Source organism: Pyrus communis, chromosome 5 (genome assembly GCF_041283825.1).
Source record: "Pyrus communis isolate YQ-2024b chromosome 5, ASM4128382v1, whole genome shotgun sequence".
NCBI lineage: Eukaryota > Viridiplantae > Streptophyta > Magnoliopsida > Rosales > Rosaceae > Pyrus > Pyrus communis.
In genome coordinates, this window is record NC_142569.1 from 20,750,187 (window position 1) to 20,770,534 (window position 20,348).

The 20,348-nt window shown below is 40.7% G+C and overlaps 1 protein-coding gene across 1 annotated transcript; it reads left to right on the forward strand.

Moving 5' to 3' along the window:
* Positions 1-1,886: 1,886 nt before the first annotated feature.
* Positions 1,887-5,110, forward strand: LOC137724944 (transcription factor bHLH95-like). Its single transcript, XM_068463580.2, has 3 exons — positions 1,887-2,378; positions 3,090-3,557; positions 4,937-5,110. Exons 1-3 carry the CDS (start codon positions 1,956-1,958, stop codon positions 5,033-5,035), a joined length of 990 nt encoding a protein of 329 aa, XP_068319681.2. The 5' UTR covers positions 1,887-1,955; the 3' UTR covers positions 5,036-5,110.
* Positions 5,111-20,348: the final 15,238 nt, after the last annotated feature.

Sequence of the window (20,348 nt, forward strand, 5' to 3'; positions counted from 1 at the left end):
AAGTTTAAATTTCGTGAATACTGAGTTGGATACTAAATTATTTATTTACTCTGAAATATAATGATATAATTACACCTACATACAATAAAACATCTGATCTATAGTAATTATCTATATAGAAATAACATTCTTATAGTTATAAAAAATTTCGGTCTAACTTGGACTAGTTTTGGATAAGAATAAACTTCGCATTGTAATATGTCATCTTTCTATGTCTGTTATTGAAGAATCTCACCTGCATGTAACAATAATTGTCAATTAATAAATACAAAAATATGCAATGTCACAAATAAAAGTTTACGATGAAATAAAATATTTCTCTTAATTATCTGGGATAATGAGTTATTTTTTTAGAGTTGATACCACGCTGCAGATACGTAATACCTCGTCAACATGGACATCTTCTTGGTGCAGCCATAACGTTTCTAGCTTCTCAATCATGTTTACAGAGAAACATTAAAGAGCACTACATACATACAAGCACTAGATTTTAAAGATTCGATGCCTTTCTTTTTCCAATATTATATCTTGAAAATTGACACGCTCCACTAGTAGTTCTTTGTATCCATCTAATTTTCAGTAAGGATAAGTCAAAAAATAATTTTCTTTTTAACAACACCTTTATTGAATAATAACCTTCTTCAAGTTATAAAATTGATTTAGTCCAACATTATGGCAATATAGAGGTTTTACTGTATTTCTAAAACCAAAATCAAGAGGAAAAACACATGTTGGGCCATGACCAAGTTGGATTGTTTAAATTCGCCTAGATTTAGTTACGTTGTTGGGTTAGATTTATATATAATAAAGCTTCCTAAAACCCCTTATTATAACAGTCTCTGGACAAATTATTTACAGCAACTAATACTCTTGCAATATTTTAATAATAAGTCGAACGCAATCATTACATATTTTTGTAACGTTCGCATCTTTTCCAATTGATTATAGAGATAATCGGGTGAGCAAAATAGAGACGCATTAAACAAAGTGCATTTCTATGTGCGTACTTTGAGCACCGACCTATAAATTAGGTAAAGTATCCGCTTTCTGACAAAGGAAAACAGAAAATTTGATGGAAGTAGTACAATGGTTGAGTTGCTTAATTTCAAAAATCACATTTTCGTTTAGACATATACAGTATTCAACTTAATCACTACTTCATTAGCTCATAACTAAGTGGTGGTTTCATATATGCTAATCCAAAGAGTATAAGTGGTCACTAGTAGTATCTTTTGGAGGCTACGATATCAAAACAACACGTAGTTTTGAGTATCAGACAGTGCCGGATACACTGTCTTGTCTTTCATCAATAATAAAATAAGACGTAGCTATCCTTACCGGTACTTACGTATAACGCACTTCTGGTATATTGAAAGCGTTATTCTCATTCTTTCTTTTAAGGTATGTAAAATGATTTTAAAAACGTTATGTCCAGTACAGAACTACTATAACGGTGAATTCTTTTAAAGTAGTACGAGCAAAATCGTATCCCTGATTCAGAGACCCTATACCAATACCAATTACTAAGGATTGTTAATACATAGTTCCTATACCAATACCTACTCAGATTTGTTGAAAAATCCTAAAAGAAAAATGAGAAAATGGGTTTAATTTGAGGGCCGAGGGTAATTTGGTTTTGGGTATCAGGTGGTATTAGGGCGGATGGGGTCGGTGAGTGACCTTGTGGGGCCCTTGAATACGCATAGCCTAGGCTATCCGTTTTTGTTTTGACGCATAGTAACGGCATGGCAAAATGATTGTATTTTGGATTCATACTTTGCCAACCAAAAACATCTCTCTTACACACCCACACCCCCCTATTGCTTTGCCACCTTTTTAAACGCTTCCTCACCCCATCTCCATCTTTCATAGTTCATACCCCCTCTCCTTCTCTCTCTCTCTCTCTCTCTCTCTCTCTCTCTCTCTCTCTCTCTCTCTCTCTGTGTCTAGCTATAATGGCTGAAGGGGAAGCAGGAGGGTTCACTGAGGGTCTGTTGTGGGAAAACCAGTCATGGGCTAATTTGTATTTTATTTCTGACAACTCAGGTGGTGGTGGTGATGAAGAGAAAAATTTGGGGAAGGAGCAGGAGACAGCTGTGATGGAAATTAGTGCAGAAGGTCATAATCAGGAAAAGACAGTGCCGCCGCCGCCACCTGCAGCGGGGAAGAAGCGGAAAGGAGGAGGAGGAGGTGTGGGCAAGAATGTGAAGGCGAAGGGGAAGGGGAGTACTAGAACTGGTGATAAAGGAAAAGGTGTTGCAGGGGGAAATGAGTCAGATGACCATGAGATGCATATATTGACAGAGAGAGAAAGGAGGAAGAAGATGAGGAACATGTTTGCTAACCTTCATGCTTTGCTTCCTCAGCTTCCAGCTAAGGTAATACAATTAACCATTTAAAATTGATTAAGGGTTACCACTGAGCCTTGTTCCTTTGCATGTCTTTGGCCTCTCTCTCTCTCTCTCTCTCTCTCTCTCTCTCTCTCTCTCTCTCTCTCTCTCTCTCTCTCTTAAAAGGAGACTAGCCTTTCTACTTGCGTCTCTCTTTAGGTGAATCAAAGCTTTGGTTGGCCTTTTTGCATATAATGGGCAGTTAATGAGAAAAGGTTTCCTTCTTTTTTATTCCTTTCTGTGTTTCTCCCTTTCTCTCCTTCTTCCGTAGCTTTTGAGGAGAATTGAACATGTTTTAATTACTGATTTTGTTGAACTATCTGTTTGATATAGCTTTCATGTCAAAACAAAAAAAAGAGGGGTTTCTCTGGAAAGGTAAGGGTTTGTCAGCCATGACATATATCAAATTAAGATCTAACCAAAGATGGAGTCGGTAGATATATACAACCCATCTAGCTGAATTCTGAAACATACAATTCAAATTAAATGTTTGGGCACACGCTAATTAACCTCAGACAGTGTGAGTTCTTAGCTAGATACACCAATTCGCTAATTTCATATGATTACTTTAGGGCATCTAATTTTTTAAGATTTGGAAAAGTATAGATCTGAAGAGCAAGAACAACTATAGATCTACTTTCTTCCTTTTGTTTTTATATAGACAACTAATAATCTCTGATTACATATATATTATTACAGGCTGACAAATCCACCATCGTAGATGAGGCAGTGAGCTACGTCAAAACCCTACAGCAGACTCTCCAAAAGCTACAAAAACAAAAGGTGGAAAGGCTCCAAGGTGTCACAACCATCAATCTGGACCTAGACCCATCAATTAACACACAAGATGTCGCATTCAGTTCGAGAGAGGCATTCCTTGCTAATCATGGGTCCAGTAACTTGGCCACTGCTAGTACTACCCCAACAAGCAACCCATCCAATTCATTCTCAGCCTCGCATTTTGCTTCTATAAGCTTTCAAACTTGGACTTCACCCAATGTCGTAGCCAACATCTGCGGCAAAGAAGCACATATTAGTGTGTGCACTCCAAAGAAGCCCAGTCTCTTTACCGCTATATGCTTCCTTTTGGAGAAATATAACATTGGTGTGATATCAGCTCATATTACCTCGGACTCCAATCGTAGCATGTACATGATTCATACTCACGTAAGTATAAGTTTTTTGTTAAATTCTATTTCATCATGATTGTGCTACTCTATAATGCTAGTTAATATATAAGCAAAATGTCTACATTTGCAGAAATTTAATTAAAGTGCTATTGAAAATTTTTGCATGACTTTGTTCCAGCCAAAAATGACCGAACCCATTGTGTACACCGTTTGAGTCGCCTCTTGCGTCACGTGAGAAGCAAATGTATTCTATAGGAGATCAGTGGCAGAACTAGGTTCTTAGCGTGGGATGGAGTGAGATTGGATGAAGATGGGCTAGGATGATAGTTGTGTTGGATTAGGATTCCATTAAAAAAAGTAATAATTAAAAAAGAGGAAATTACATAAAATGGGATGAGATCCGGCCTTGTACAAAAACCAGCTGGTTACGCCTATGAGCGGAGTAAGCAAGTTTTCCTCAGGGCTAGACCTCTTGCGAATTATGTACCTAGAAACCATAATTAAATTTTCACCATAAGGTTCGTAGTTCCATTGGTAGAGCATATGCCCACACACTTACAACGAGTTCGACTCTTACCCTCCAAACTATTTAGCCTTTAAGCCTTCTTACTAATTCGTAACATATCAAGAAAATACTAAATTTTATTAGTTAAAATGAAAGAAAGACGTACATATACCTATAGAGACACCATACTATATAGTACCTATTAGCATTAACCTTACTAGGTTATAAGTTGGCAGCATTCAGTAGTTCGATCGCAACATGGTATGAAATTTCAGTACATGATACAAACTACATTGAAAAAGCAACTAGCTAGAGACACCATGATATTAAAGAGAATATAGAAGATTGTTGAAGAAAAGTTGTTTTGTGTAGTTCTGCTCAGGTCGAAATATCATTGAATTCATTCCTATCTTATTGATTGCAATATAGAGTAATATGGTATTTTTCATTACATGACTGCATAGACACAGATATCATTAATTGAATTGAGAAAAACCTTTATTAGGATGGGTGCGTCGCACATCCGCCCCTCACATAACTTGGTTTTGGATTTACAGAATGTTATGAGTCCCATGCTATTATTGTGACAAGCCGATGCACGCCCACGGCTAGTTCTGTCTGTCCATAGAAGTCTCTCCTTTTAATTTCATTTCCATACATGAATTGTTGAGTTTGCTAAGAAAGTTAGATCTGTGAAGCTTATATCACTGCAAATATCTTTAATAATTGAATTGAGAATAACTTAGGTGAGACGGACGAATTGTCCATTTACAGGTCATGTGCTATTCTTGTGGGAAGCCTAGCACACGGCTGCACCTGTTTGCCTCCGCACCACAGAAGTTTTTCTCTGATTGAATTTCATTTCAACATTAAATGTTGCAATTATACTTAATTACTGTGTCGCTTCGCAGGCAAGGGGAGCTCCAGATCAGTTTTTTGAGGTGTTTCCTGCAATGGAAATTTTCAGACAAGCAGTAGCAGAGATAATGCTAGTGGTCGAAGGTTGTTGATCAAACCTCGGCTGGAAACTCAAGTCCCCAAAAGTTGCATCTCAAATCGTTGGTAGTTTCAAGTTTTTTCGAAGACTGGTTCAGCGTCGTACTTAGCTTGCTATGGCGATGTACATGAACTTGTCTGTCTTTTTTTTTTTTTTTTTTACCTGGTCGACTGTCGGTTTTCATTTGCCCTTTTTTTCTGCTCGTATGAATGCATGGTAAGGATGTTTTGAACAAATTATGGGTTTTTAAGTCTTTATTGTCATGCATGATGTTCATTGGGAAATATTACTAAACAGATCAAGTTTGGTTGGTGTAGTGAATTATATATTTTGTTCTACCTTGAATAAACTTTAGGGTTAATTTGACTTGCCAGTCAGCCAGACTAGACCACCTAATCGGAGGTCAGAACTGATGATATGGAATCTGGCTGTTCAAATTGGGTTGATTAATTAAGGCTCTTAACTAGAGGAAGGGGAAGGAGCTTTTGATCAAAACCGTGGCTCAAGCTGTGCCACTTTGTACCATGCAAACTTTTTTTGTTACCTATGATGCTATGTGAAGAATTGAATCAAATTGTAGCTCAGTTTTGGTGGGGAAGAGAACAAGGTAAGCGAAAGATTCATTGGCTTAGTTGGCGTAAAATGTGTAAATCCAAGAGTGAGCGCAGATTAGGATTCAAAGATCTTTATGCGTTCAACCTAGCCTTGCTTACTAAACAAGGATGGAGACTTATACAACAACTCAAGTCACTTGCTTCTCAGTTGTTCAAAGCTCGATACTATCCAAATACTGACTTTTGGTAGGCCCTGGTGAAGACAAATTCCTCTCTGTTGGAGAAGAATTGCAAAGGCTTGCAAGGTTATTCGTTTAGAAGCATGATGGTGGGTGGGGTATGGCCCATATATAAAGGATTGGGGCGATGGTTGGTTGCCTAGGAAGAACTTTTTCAAAGTACTTAGCCCTATCCCTGCGGGGTTGGATCATATATTCTATCACAGTGAATAACTTAATCGAGGATGATGGTGGTGTTGCCTGGAATATGGATGTAATCAGTAGCATCTTCTGCGAGGAGGAGGCTAGGTTGATAATGAGCATCCCTTTAAGTATCTTCAAACCGTCTGATACCTTAATTTGGAATGTTTATATAGACGTTAGATTAGCTACGGACGGGGTTTGAACCCACGCCGCCTTTCAAGGGCTTAACATCTTTCCACCACTGTGGTAAAAGACCACTTGCTGAGAAATGCATATCACCTGGCACGTTCTTGCAGGGATGTCAATGGGGATGAACCCAGTGGGTCTTTGATTAGAGCCCGTGTGCCTGGAAAGTTAAGGTGTGTGTTTGGAGAAGTTGCATGAATGCGCTACCAACTAGGAATAACCTGAGAAAACGGAAAGTCATTACGGATGCGTCGTGTTTATTTTATGATGGGGGAGCAGAAACAGTGGAGCATGTACGTAGGGATTGCCCGAGGTCAGCTACTTTTGGTTCTGTAGCCCGCTGCGGATTAGGATTTGGGGCGATAGACATGGGAGAGTGCTGGTGTGGTATGCTTTAGCAGGCTTTGTCAAGGAATAGTTTCAACGTGGTGTTGGTCAGTGGCGGATCCAAAAAATAATATTAGGAGGGTCAGTAAGAATAGTACGCGCAAATTTTTTTTTACTAGAAATAGCATGCATATCGCCATTTCATCTAGTCTTAGTAGGCCTGAAGTCATTTGAAAAGGTATAATGCACACATGTTAATGCCTCATTTGTGAGAGTAACTACCATGTTCCAAGACTGCTTCCATATGAATGCTTAACAAATAAACACACTTATCTTGAACACACTAACAATGTTTGATATCATTGCATCCCATTAATATGTTTGTCCAAGAATGATGATGCTTTGTTATTCACTGAGATCATCATTTCATTCACTCTTCTTTCAGACATTTTATCATGTATGAAGCCAACTCTAATCTTTAAAGGGGCAACACCCAAGGTATCCATAGATATTCATCGAAGTTCGGAGGGTCAGCACCCAAGGTATCCATGGACATTCACCAAATTTCCTGGAGCATTTGGAAAAGTGAAACTCCTTTTTGTCGAGAAGCTCAGCTTTCAACCCCTTGGATATTCATTGCGAAACACAAGCTTGGTTGTAGGAATTCTAAAAATGGCATGACCTAGAAAAGACCAGTGTGGAGCCATAAATAATCTTAAAAATCATGGAGCTGACACATAGATTATTTCTCAAGAAAGACAAGACTACCCCTATTAAATAAGCAGGGAGCAGTCTCATTCACCACGCCCAGCTAAGGTAGAGCAGGCATAGATCAACAACTGCTCAAGACACCTCCGCCCGTAGGAAAAGTCAAAGGTATTTATGATAGAATAATCCCTTATTCTTATCATAAATACATTTCTAATAAGAGAAGACATCTTTCAAGTAAGTTATCCTAATTCCATTTATTTAGGATATTTACCTAATTATTTCAAGATATTTATTTACACAAATATCTTGGAATATTCTCATCTAAAATACCACATAGGGTCAGCCACCCCTAAACCTTAGAGGGCATTTTCTCATATAAATCCATTTATCTCCAAAATTCAGTAAGCTTTACTTACCCCTAAAGAGGCTTTTTGCTTCCCACAAACACCAAAGCCCCCCATTTATCGTGGGTGCATGAGGCATTTGACCTTAATCTTAGGTGTTATTATTTTACAGGTGCATTTTCGTCAAAGGAAAAGACGGTGGAAATTTGCATCCAAAAATTGGTGCTTTCATTGAGAGCTCTGATCCGAAGACTTGAAGAAGACTCTCCCTTTCAACTTCCTTCGTTCGTAGATCTACGACTACGATAGAAGGAAATTCAAAAACTACAACCAATGGGACCCCCTACGTTGATGGATCAATTGATGGAGATTACAACATGGCTCCACACCATCGCTCTTCGAGGCTCACCACAGCAAGGACTGCACCTTTGCCACCATGGCCATGCCAGTAGCAGTTGCCACCGCAGTAGTGGCCCACGGGGCAGCCTCCACTCAACGCGAGGAAACCCTAGGGCAGGTACAACATAAGTAGCCAGCAGGCGCAGACCCAAGCAGCTGCTCGCCCTCAACAGTAGCCTTAGGCGCCTGCCACCTTCACTTGGAAGCGAGTTACCCAGACTGAGGAGCCCAAGCCACGCCAACCGAGGTGACCTAGTGCCCTTGTGCTCGACCTGCTCCCGCAGCCCTCTAGATGGTCCAACATGGTCCCAGACCAATTCCACCAGCCAGATCTTGATTTCGAGGCTGACGGTTGAACCAAGGTATTTTCACCCCACCTTGTTGTAGATCTAACCTATCCTGGCTTAAGCTTTGCACCCGGAGTCCATTACACTTCCATTACTCAAGCAGACGTCTACTGTCCCAACTTTTTCACTTCAAATGGTGAACAACACCTATGCCGACAAGTCGCCGAACTGACAAGCACCCTCGCGTAGTAGACAACCTTGGTGAATCAGCTCTTGTAGTGCACCGAGATGCAGCATGCCCATATAAGGTGTCTCGAAGTTGGACAAAGGTAATTGATGATGTTTTTCCCCAGCGGTGTCCCAACAAGCAGCCTTTCGACCAACTACGAACTGAGAATTCTGGCAGTGTACACTCCCGCTTGGGCCCCCGAGATAGCGTATATACTCTCGTTTTAGCACACGAGTAATCCGCTCACCTGCCAGGAATGTACCATATGCACCCCATCTAAGGAATAGACGATCCGAGCATATGAAAGAACAGCCGAGACCAACAGGTCTAAACCAAGGGCAGCCAGAAGCCGCACTGCCCCAGTAGAGGCAAATTCAGGAAGAAGTAAAGAGGCTCATAACTAAGTGATTGTGCGGATTCCAACACATCAAGATTATAGATGAGGCCCTTTATAGGGACGTGGCACGTATGGGTATATCACTTTTCACGGACGAGATTGAGCAGATGGAGGGAGACGGAGTCTCTAAAAGGCATTTGAAGCACTTCTGTAGCATGATGATCCTCTACAGAGCTAACGTTGCTTTAATGTGCAAGATATTCACCACTACTTTGCAGGGTAAGGTGCAAGATTGGTTCCATACCTGCCTCCACAGTCTATCTGGAGTTTCGATAAGCTTTTCGTAGTTTTCACTAAGGAATACTCATCTTACCATTCGATCAAGAAGAAGTCCGATCATTTCTTCAACATAAAGAATAATTTAAAGGAGTCACTCCATGACTATGTCAAGAGGTTCAAGGCAGAAAAGGCGAAGATAATCGATTGCAACGACTCGATCGCTAGTGCAGCCTTCCAAAAGGGACTCCCAACATATCATCCTCCATTCAGAGAATTAATCATGAAGGAATACCTGACTTTAGCAGACTCGTTCGTTTTAGCAGAGAAGTATGCACATTGGGATGATGCCCAACGAGCAAACAAGGCACCTGAGCAACCTTATAAGGAGTTTGAGATAACTTAGAAGAACGTGGACAAGAAACAGTCCAACGATCGAGGCAGGCAGGGGACCAAGCGTAGAGACCGGTCCCCGGTAAGAGGAAGTTAGGCCACCAAGAACTATACTAAGTTCTTAATCTTGATCAACTAGATCCTCCACGACCTTAAGAGTGAGCCTTGGTTCAAGCTGCCAAGATAATCCAAAGGAAACACCTCAAAGACGGATCACACCAAGTACTACGCGTTCCACCAAGGTCCTGGTCACACGACCAACACCTACTATACTTGGAGGGATTACCTAGAGAAGTTAGTGAATGAGGGTAAATGCAACAGATACCTAGACAAGCCAGCTGCGTAGCCTAGGAGGAATGCAGATATAGAGGAAGAACGACGCTAAGACCATTAGAATCAACGGCATCTTCGCCGAGTCCGAATACTTAGGGGCCACAAACAACTCCAAGAAGAGGAATATCCAGTAGGCTATAGCAATCTCCTAGGTTCAAGCAACAGATGCCAAACATGGGCCCATCGTTGGTTTTACTGAGCAGGATGCTGAGGGAGTTGATATCCCACACGACGATGCTCTGGTAATGTCCGTTCAACTGGCACACGCTATAGTCGGCAGAGTGATGGTGGACAATGGAAGTATAGTAAATATACTTCAACTATCCATTATTCAGAAAATGGGCCTGGAAAGCACAATAATACGCCGAGCAGAGGTACTTACCAGATTCAACAGATAGACCTCAACTGTTATTGGCAACATAACACTCGATGTGAGAACATTGTTAGTAGTCTTAAAGTAGACATTCATTATAGTTAGCGACTTATCTCTCTATAATGGGATTCTGGGAAGACCCTGGTTAATGAAACTAGGCTCCATAACCTCCGTTGAGTACTAGAAAATCTAATTCTGCATCTCGAAATAAGGAGTTGGAGAGATCAAGTCTAACCAAGCCGCATCTCGATGATACACGATGTAAATGTTGAAAGAGTCAAAGAATAAGTCTTTAACCCCTATAGGAACTACTGAGGTTGAAAAGGACGAGCCTACAACCAAATAACAATTATAGCAGGTGGATCAAGATGATGGCATTTAAGATGACACATCGAGAAAAGAAAAATGATGGATGCTAGAAAAGGACGTTGAATACATGATTCTTGATCCTGGGCAGCTGGAGAAGATGGCTAGAATCGGCTCACGACTGAGCCCAAAGGAAAAGGAAGAATTCACACCCTTCATTAGGAAAAACCATGACGCTTTTGCATGGTTACCTTCCTACATGCCTAGCATTGATCCCAAGATAACCTGCCACAGGCTACATGTCGATCGTGCTGCTAAATCGATGATCCAGAAGGGAAGACACATTGCTTTAGAACGAGTAACGATCATTGAGGTAGAGATAGATAAGCTACTAGAAGCCAGATTCATCGAGGAAGTGGCGCATTCAGTATAGTTAGCCAATGTCGTGCTGGTAATGAAGAAAGAGAAGGGAAAGTAGAGAATATGCGTAGACTACACTGACCTCAATAAGGCTTGCCTGAAAGATCCGTTCCCAGTCCCCCGAATTGACTTATTGGTGGACTCAACCATAGGGAACCAACTACTTAGCTTCGTGGACATATATTCCAGTAACAATCAGATCGCCATGTTTGAGCTCGACAAAGAGAAAACTGTGTTTGTGATCAAGCGAGGCACCTACTGCTATAAGGTTATGCCTTTTGGCCTCAAGAACGTAAGAGCTGCCTATCAAAGGTTAGTAAACATGATGTTTAAGAAGCAGATTGGGGTTACCATAGAGGTCTATGTCGACGATGTCATGGTAAAAGGAAAATAGTGGTTAGACCACCTCAAAAACTTGGAAGAGACATTCAGTATCCTTAAGGAGTACAAGATGATGCTTAATCCTGCCAAATGCACATTTGGAGTCTTTTCAAGCCGATTCTTAGGGTATCTCGTAACCTAAAGAGAAATCAAGGTGCATCCTACCAGGTCAAAGCAATCTTGGAGATAAAATCCCTAACCACTTTGAAGGAGATCCAAAGTCTGACCGGACGAGCAGCCGCGCTCAACTGATCGATATAAGCTTTTTTTCAAGGTCATCAAGAAGGCCCAGAGAGATAAGTGGGACGACAAGTGCAAAAAAGCATTTCAAGACTTGAAGATATACTTGACATCACTGCCGCTATTATCCAACTACCAATATTCTACACTTCTAAAGCTCTTCTCAATGTAGAAACAAGATACCCGAGGATTGAAAAGTTAATTTTGGTGCTAGTTGTTGCAGCTCTGAAGCTTAGACCATACTTTCAGGCTCAAATAGTTGTCGTCATGATTTAATATCCTTTACGATCTATCCTACATGGTCTAGACGCTTCTCAACGAGTGATAAAGTAGGCGATGAAACTCGGCCAATACGACTTGGTTTACCAACCCCGCACGACGATAAAAGCTTAGGCCTTGGCAGACTTTATAGCAGACTTCACTTCCGGCTTAGAAGACGTAACAACATAACCCAAAAGTGTCGTCGAAGCAATCGAGCATACCTTGGCTGCACCAACCCTTTATGACAAAGACTTTTGGCGCCTGCACGTCGATGATTTATCCAACTACAAGGGCTTTAGAGCAGGTTTGGTTCTCGCCACTGTAGACAGCTCGATGCTCGAGCAAGCATTCACTATAGGCTTTAAGGCATCAAACAACGAAGCAGAGTATAAGGCCTTATTGGTAGGCTCCGAATGGCATAAGATCTTGCAGTCAAGAAGCTCGTAATCTATTCTGATTCTCAGCTCATCACTAGCCAGACTATTAGGGAGTATGCAACAAAGCATTCAATAATGGTACTATACCTTGAGAATGTATGAAAGCACCTTGAGGCATTTCAGACTTACACTTGCACACAGGTGCCACAGGCAGACAACGCTCATACAGACGCCTTGGCAGCCTTAGGCTTCGCTTTGGACTACCAATTCAAACGCTTCATCCTGTTCAAGTATTTAGGAAAACTGAGCATGGAAGAAGAACCTGGCAGCCGAGGTGTTACAAGAAACACAACCCCAAACTGGCAAGACCTCATTATCGACTATCTAGTCAATGAGACATTCTCTGCAAAAAGATTAGAAACTAGGAAGCTCCAAATAAAGGTGACACGCTACCAAATGTGGAACGACATTCTCGTTTGAAGATTCTTTTCAGGCCCACATCTTCATTGCCTAGCACTTCCTGAAGACTTGAAAGTTCTAAGTTCGATCCACGAAGAAGTTTATCGAAACTACTCAGGAAGCCAATCCTTAGCACAGAAGGTCTTCAAGGCCAGCTACTACTGGCCCACCGTGCATCAAGATGCTAAGGAATTTGTTCAAAAGTGCGATAGCTGCCAACCCTTCAAGCCTGTACTCGCACTGCCTGCCAGCGAACACTACCCGCAGACAAGCCCATGGCCATTCATGCAATGGGCAATCAACCTGGTAGGGCCCATGCCATCCGCTACTAGGGGCAAGGGCATGATGATCATGGCTACCAACTACTTCACTAAGTAGGTATAGGCCGAGCCCAAGACCACCACTACTTAATTAGACATAAAGCGCTTCGTATAGAGGAACATTATTTGCCGATTTTGCATCCTACAATCTATCGTCACAGACAACGGTTCGTAATTCGTGGGCAAATACTTGGCGAAATTCTTCCAAAAATATTAGACCTGGCATTCGTGTCGTGTTTCTCATGTTTGTGTCATTTTCATGTCATACCCGATAACTTAACGGGTTATGTCGTGTAATACCTGTTAAAGTAAACGGGTAATATGACTCGACCCGAAATCAACCCGTTAATATTATCAGGTAATATAACTCGACCAATTACTCGTTAAGAAAAATATATTTTAAATCAATAAAAATGAAAATGAAAAACATAATTTGACCCAAAAAAATGTAAAACATAATACTAAATTAGTATACACATACTAAATTTCGGCGTTGACCCCTTTATGAAAGTTGTAAAGCTTTTCATTATGAGTGATTACATTTTTCATACTTCTACAATAATTATTATTAATTTTGCACTCAATTAAAAAACATTGTTTATGAGATTTGAAGGGTTTTAAAAATCTAAACAACCATGTAACCAACATCCAAGTGTTGATGATGCAATTATGAACGTTTATTATGCTTTCACATCTTTCAGACTTATAAATTAAGGATTATGAATTTTGTTTATTCTGAACTCCTTTAAAAATATTATGCATGAGAGTTTGTATGGTTTTAAAAATTCAAACGATCATATACCCATCCTTAAAGCGTAGATGATGCGACTACGAGCGCTTGCATATTTTTTCATCGTGCCGAGCATCAACACCATACTGTCAACTTTGGAGCAGAACAGAAAAGAGATGGCTACAAATCTAAATCTAGTAGAGGAGGAACGCGAGAAGGTTTTCACTTGCAATGCAGCCTACCAACAACAGTTCCTCTCCAGCTACAACAAAAAGGCAAAGATCTGGCAGTTTCAGCCTAGAGATTTGGTCCTAAGAAAAGCATTCATCACTGCCCGAAAAGAAGGCTCCAAAAAGATGAATCCTATTTGGGAAGATTCGTACAAGGTTAGAAGAGCAGGCAACAAGGGTAGCTACACCCTCACCACCATGAACGACAAAGAGATCGACAAGCAGTGGAATACCTACAACCTGCATAAGTACTACGCATGACCTCCCACTGCTCCTTGAGCACTGCTTGGACGAAATAAAGCTCGAAAACTCAAGTAGCTCGATAAGAACTACCTGGTAAGCCAATGACTATCTAGTTGTTACACAATTTCTACCTTTCAGCTAAGTTCGATATCATTCCTTTCATTTTTTTCAATGAAGATTTACAAAGTTATTCATCATTTAGCTCAATTGCGTATCTGCAACAACTGTCTACTTCTGCTCTTATTGAAGATCACATTCAATCAGGGACCTATTGCAAGAATTACGCCTCCTAGGGACCAACCATGTTCTCCAAACTATGTACTTCGAATATTTAGACATGGATGTGTCGGGCTGCCTTGGTGTAACTAAAGCACGATGGATTGCGACGGCATCCCTAGAAGTAGCCACAATGATCTTTTTCAAGGCTTAGTTGGATTAAAGATTTTAGGCCTTTGGCTTAATCCGCGGGGACCCGGGCTTCAGAGACAAATAAGGCATGCATCGCACAGGGTTCAGTCGGTCGAGCATCCTTCATATGACCAGCTAGAGTAAATAGCTAAGCATCTTGTATGTGACCAACTAGCGATCTCTGCATATCCCTGGAAACCTAAAGCAACGAGCATCCTACGGTTTCTGGAAAATCCCTAGGAACCTAAATTCGCTGCCTATTCAACGAACAGCCTACGGTTTCTCGAAGGTACATAGGAATCTAAAGTTGTTGCCAATTCAATGAACAGCCTATGAATTCTAGAAGATCCCTAGAACCTAAAGCCACTGCCAACTCAATGAGTAGCTTATAGTTTCTGGAAGAATGCCTACAGTACACCCTTCGAGCAGCTACCCACATAAACCTATACAACCGCACAATCTTATGAAATGTTAACAGGTTACCGTGTATATGACTTGCCTAGCGCAGAACAACCCCTTGCATTCACACAAATTCCTAAAGTGTTGTGCTACTTGCTACGCAGCCTACAGAATTGGTTACATAAAGTGCAAATCATTCTTTTGAACCACTGCCCACAAAATTCCATAGAACCACGCACTTTTGATGCGAAAGGGTATGGAATTTTGTGTCCTAGCAATCTTTAGTATGTTGTGATGAAGGCCACACATCTTAAAGGATTAAAGAAATGACGACCAGTCAAGCAACCAATGGTCAGAGTGTAACAACACGAGACAAGGCTCAACAATTCAATGCCTTAGAAGATCAAAGTTAACAACCGAGCAGTCATGCAAACTCACCTACTTATGTAAGTAAGGCGCTTGGCTATTGACTCTCTGGTTAACAACTTTGTAGAAGTCCTAAGCCTAGTTTAGTAGTCAAGTAGGTCGTTCAAGCCCATCTGTTATTAAAAAGTAGCGAGTTTGCTAATGACCTTGTGATTAAAGATCTAGTAGACCATGACATGAAACATGCAACTACGGAGGTCATTCGGCCGTGCAAGTTAGAAGTTTCAAAAGATGCCTCAAGCAAGTGAAGATTCGTACCCAACAACTCGCAGTTAGTGCCTAAAGCAATGGAGATGGGTTTGACTACTTTGTTCAAAGTAGCTTGCTCAATTGTTCACTCTATGGCAAAAGCTTGAAGCAAGACAAAGAGACAAGGATGAAGTAAAGCGAAGAAAAATAGTTTATTAATTTCCAGCAAATTGGTTAACTAGCATAAAGGCAAACATAGTTCAAGCAAAGGAAAAAGGAGAGTAGGAAAGGAAAAGAAAGTAAATCCTAAAGTTTATCTAAAAAGACTACTCCTCATCAGCTTGGACATCTTCAGCAGCCGCATCGCTCCCACTAGCATCAATCTCCTGCGCTTCATTTACAGCTGCACCTATCCTGAGCAGCACCGTCACTAGCTGGCCCTGCCTGGGCGACACAACGTTCGGCCACACCTGCCTTGGCAGCCTGATCCTCAGCTGCTCCACTAACAGCTTTCTCGAAGGAAAATTTAAACAAATCCTCAGAATAAATAGCAAAAAGCTCGAAGTCCTTATCAGAAAAAGCGTAGTCAGAGGGCATGCTAAGGAAATTATCTATATAGCCAAACTTGTAGAAGTTAGCTTAGCCTTGGGTAAAGACAACCTTATGACTGAACTTCTCGCTCTTCACCTGCTTATTCTCCTCAGTAGGTCAGCATTAGCTTTTTACATTTCATCTAGTTCATTCTTTAGGTTCTCGCTGGCAGACAACACTCCTTACAGCCCAATTTCCTTGGACTCAAGTTTACTAACAGTTTTCTTGAGTCGAACAACGTCATTATGCATGGCGAGAAGTTCTATATCCTTGACATCATGAGCAGACCAAAATTCTGAAATGGTATACTCAAGGTCCTACACTAGCAACAGTTGGACTTCAATTTCCTTCTCTACAATGCCATACTTCCTTCGGATTGCATCAAGATGAGCCTTCAAGTCATTGATCTCTTGGTAAGCAGTCTCAAGTTGTTAAGGGGGCAGAGACATCAGATCTCTTCAAAAAGATAAGTTCAGACTCTAACTCTTTAATTTTATCAACAGCCGAGCAAGCTTTTACTACCATGACGGTTGCTATCTCCTTAATAGCTTTGGCGTTATCCTGCTTTATACGCATATACTTGGCTGCCAAGATTATAGATTTTTGCATCATAGTAAGCAAGGAACCCCTTCGCGACTGATTTTCAAGCCTCACGAAGAAACTAGAGTCGACAACCTTGCTCACATCAATAAACTTGGCACATGCTCTTGTATCCTTAAGAAGATTGGGCTTCAACATTGCATAGATCTTGAAAAACTCCCTAAGGTTGGTTTGGCAAGTTAATCACGATGCTTATATGGGCAGATGCTTCCTTCTCAACATAAAGGGTCGACCCTGGCACCACCTTGGTAGTAGGATCACCATCTTTGCTTTTCGCTATTGCATGAACCTCTAGAATCAGATCTGACTTGGGCACGAAAGGCTGTCTTGGAATAAAACTAGGCATAAGGGGTACAACAGAACTCCTTCGTTACCCAATCATGTCAGTAACTGCTCTAGCGACCCTTGAAGTAGCAGGTTTCACAAGCTCAGGTCCAACAACCTCTTTCTTCCCCTTGGAAGAAGTCAAGTCAATCATGAACCTCCTATTAGTGGATGAACCCTTACGAGCAGCAGATGAAGCTTTCAGCTTTTTCTCCACTGATGGCTCTCGAGCAGGCGACAAAGATCTCTTTCTCCCATCTTTACTTGCAACAAGCTCCACAGTGGCAATCGGACAAGCAAACACCTTACCCTTGATCCTCCTAATCTCTTCTAACAGGGGCAACCCACCTTTCTCCCTACGAAGAAGACTGAGCAGCCAACGCCACTTGCGATATTTAGCAAGGATCCCCTAAGTAATGTGCACCTTCTTCATGTTTGGAGAAGTCTTGAGAGTTGATTCAAATTTTGAATCTAGAAGGCAACTCAACAAAAGATACAAAACAGCTTAAAGACTAAGCAGCCTACTTACCATCGATGAAAGCAATCACCCAGGCGAAGAGTAGGATTTCCACTCTCTACTGATCTCTAGGGTCTCTATAGACCATTCATGATCCCCTTTGCTCGAGTGATGAAAAAGCTTATGACGGGTCCTCAACTGCCCAACACCATCGATGTGGCCTATGTCAAAGAAGTACCAAAACTTGTTGGCAGTCAGGTCTAAGTCAAAGAACGTGCTCAAGTTGTGGAACCTTACCATCACGAGGATTATGTTTGGAGAGCATTGAGTAGGAGCACACTTTATGGAGCAGATCACCTCTTGGAAGAATCAAGCCATAAGAAAGGTGAACCCTAATACGAAGTAATAAGGGTGAAACTTGATAGCTTTCTTAGACCTACACAGTTCACGACTACTACTATCCTTGACCCGCTTCACGCGCACCCTAAACAGGATTGCGTGCTTAAACATCTCGAGGAAGTCTTTGAACTGTTCATTAGAACCTACCTTGACATAAGCAACCCTGAAGTAACCTAGTTTACTTATAGATTCGCCCTGACGATACAACGACGAAATAAATTCATCATTCTTGTGGCTCGAGGAAGACATGTTTGAAAGAATTCTACAACTGCGGAATGAAAAATTGTTAGAAGGCTACTCAAAGAAGAAAAAACAAGAATGCTCCTATTAAATGAGTAGGGAGCAGTCTCACTCACCATGCGTAACTGAGGTAGAGCAGTCAGAGATCAACGACTGCTCAAGGCACCTTTGCCTGTAGGAAAAGTCAAAGGTATTTATAATAAAATAATCCCTTATTCTTATCATTAATACATTCCTAATAAGAGAAAACCTCTTTCAAGTAGGTTGTCCTAATTCCATTTATTTAGGATATTTACCTAATTACTCCAAGATATTTATTTACACAAATATCTTAGAATATTCTCACCTAAAATACCACATAGGACTGGCCACCCCTGAGCCCTAGAGGGTTGGCCCATCTCCTCGTTTTCTCTTATAAATACTCCATTTATCTCCAAAATTCAATAAGCTTTAGCTACCCCTAAAGAGGCCTTTTACGTCCCACAAACACTTAAATACATTCTTTTCAAAATTCTAACTTTGGCATCAGAGATTCTTTGGCCAAAGCCCTCCCCCCACCCCCCAATTCATCATGGGCACGTGAGGCTTTTGGCTTTAATCTTAGGTGTTATTATTTTGCAGGTGCATTTTTGTCAAGGAAAAGACGGCGGAAATTTGCATCCATAACTAGCATGATGATTACTTCACAAAAATGGAAGGCACCAGATATTGGGTGGCTCAAATGCAACTTTGATGGGGCTTGGAATGAACATAGAGAACTCGGAGACGTTGGTGTGGTGTTACGTAACGAAAAGGGGGAGTTCGTGGCTGCAATGGCACAGAAGCATGTCAGGATTTCCTGGCCGCTGTTAACGGATGTAGTTAGGGGTAGGTTCGGTTCGGTTCAATTTTTGGTCAAAATCAGAACCAAACTGAAATTATGGTTTGGTTCGGTTCGGTTCGGTTCAATTTCCTTTCATTTTTTTGGGTTCGGTTTAACTTTGGTTTGATTTATTACGGTTTGGTTCCTTCTTTTTAGTGGTTAGAGTGGAGCAAAATGGCTTGTGCAACAGAAATCTGCAATGGTAGGCAAACAATACTGAGCATCAGAAATTATGAAATATTGTATGGCCAATTAGTGTGGATATGCATTGTCAGCCCTAAGTTGATCCTTTTTTGTAATTTTATCATACAATTGTAACTAGACATCACCTTCATATCCTTTTTGTAACTGAAACGGCTTGTGTAAGAGAAATCTGCTTAGTTTTGTAAGTGGCCATCAATTGCATATCCACACTATATGCATGAAGATGATGTACCTGAACTCTGATCCTTTTAAGTGAGTGGGCCATTACTTTTCAGTACGATGACATATGTATCTGAAAAATGAAGATATATATAGGGTTTGTTTATCTCATACTCATTCCTTCTTATACCCATTCATTCTCATACCCCTTCATTCTTATCCCCTGAGTGAAGTTGCCCTAATATCATTATTGATTACCATTTTAAAAGCTTAAGCTAAAAAGTGAGGAACCAAACGGATTAAACATTTAGGCCTCACTTGGTGTCTCTAACCCACTGTGTTGAAGGCATATTGAAGGAAGAAATTTCTGTCCACCTTGAAAGTAAAAGTTTGATTAAAACTAACCCATTCCAAACCCTCTAAAATGGTAGAATTACAGGTGACAATTCTACTTTATGTTTGATCCATTTTTAATCCCGTCAAATGAAAAATCATTAACTCCTACTTTCAATTTATCTTGATTCCATGACTTATCCACTCCAAAACCAATTCTAGGGTGGAGACCAAACAAGCTTTTAGTTGACTATATCTCCAGACAAGGGTTAGAGTGTTTGTGGATCAGGAAGTAACTATTTAGTTTGTTCAAGAGTGTTTCAGTTCGATTATTAATTTTTTTTTTTTTTTTTGAACAATGGATATTATCTACACTAAGGAGGATGCGGATATTTTAACAACCGGTATTATCCAAACTAAGGGGGATGGGGGTGGGCTTAGCCTCACAATGGGCCCTCAATTATGTGGTTCAAATTCTCCTTTAAAAAAATTGAACATAACTTTTCTCACTTACAAATGAAGAGGAATAATACTAGAATTATTAGTTCAATTGGCATGGTAAATAAAAGTAAAATCTCTATTGGAGCCCAGTTTTTC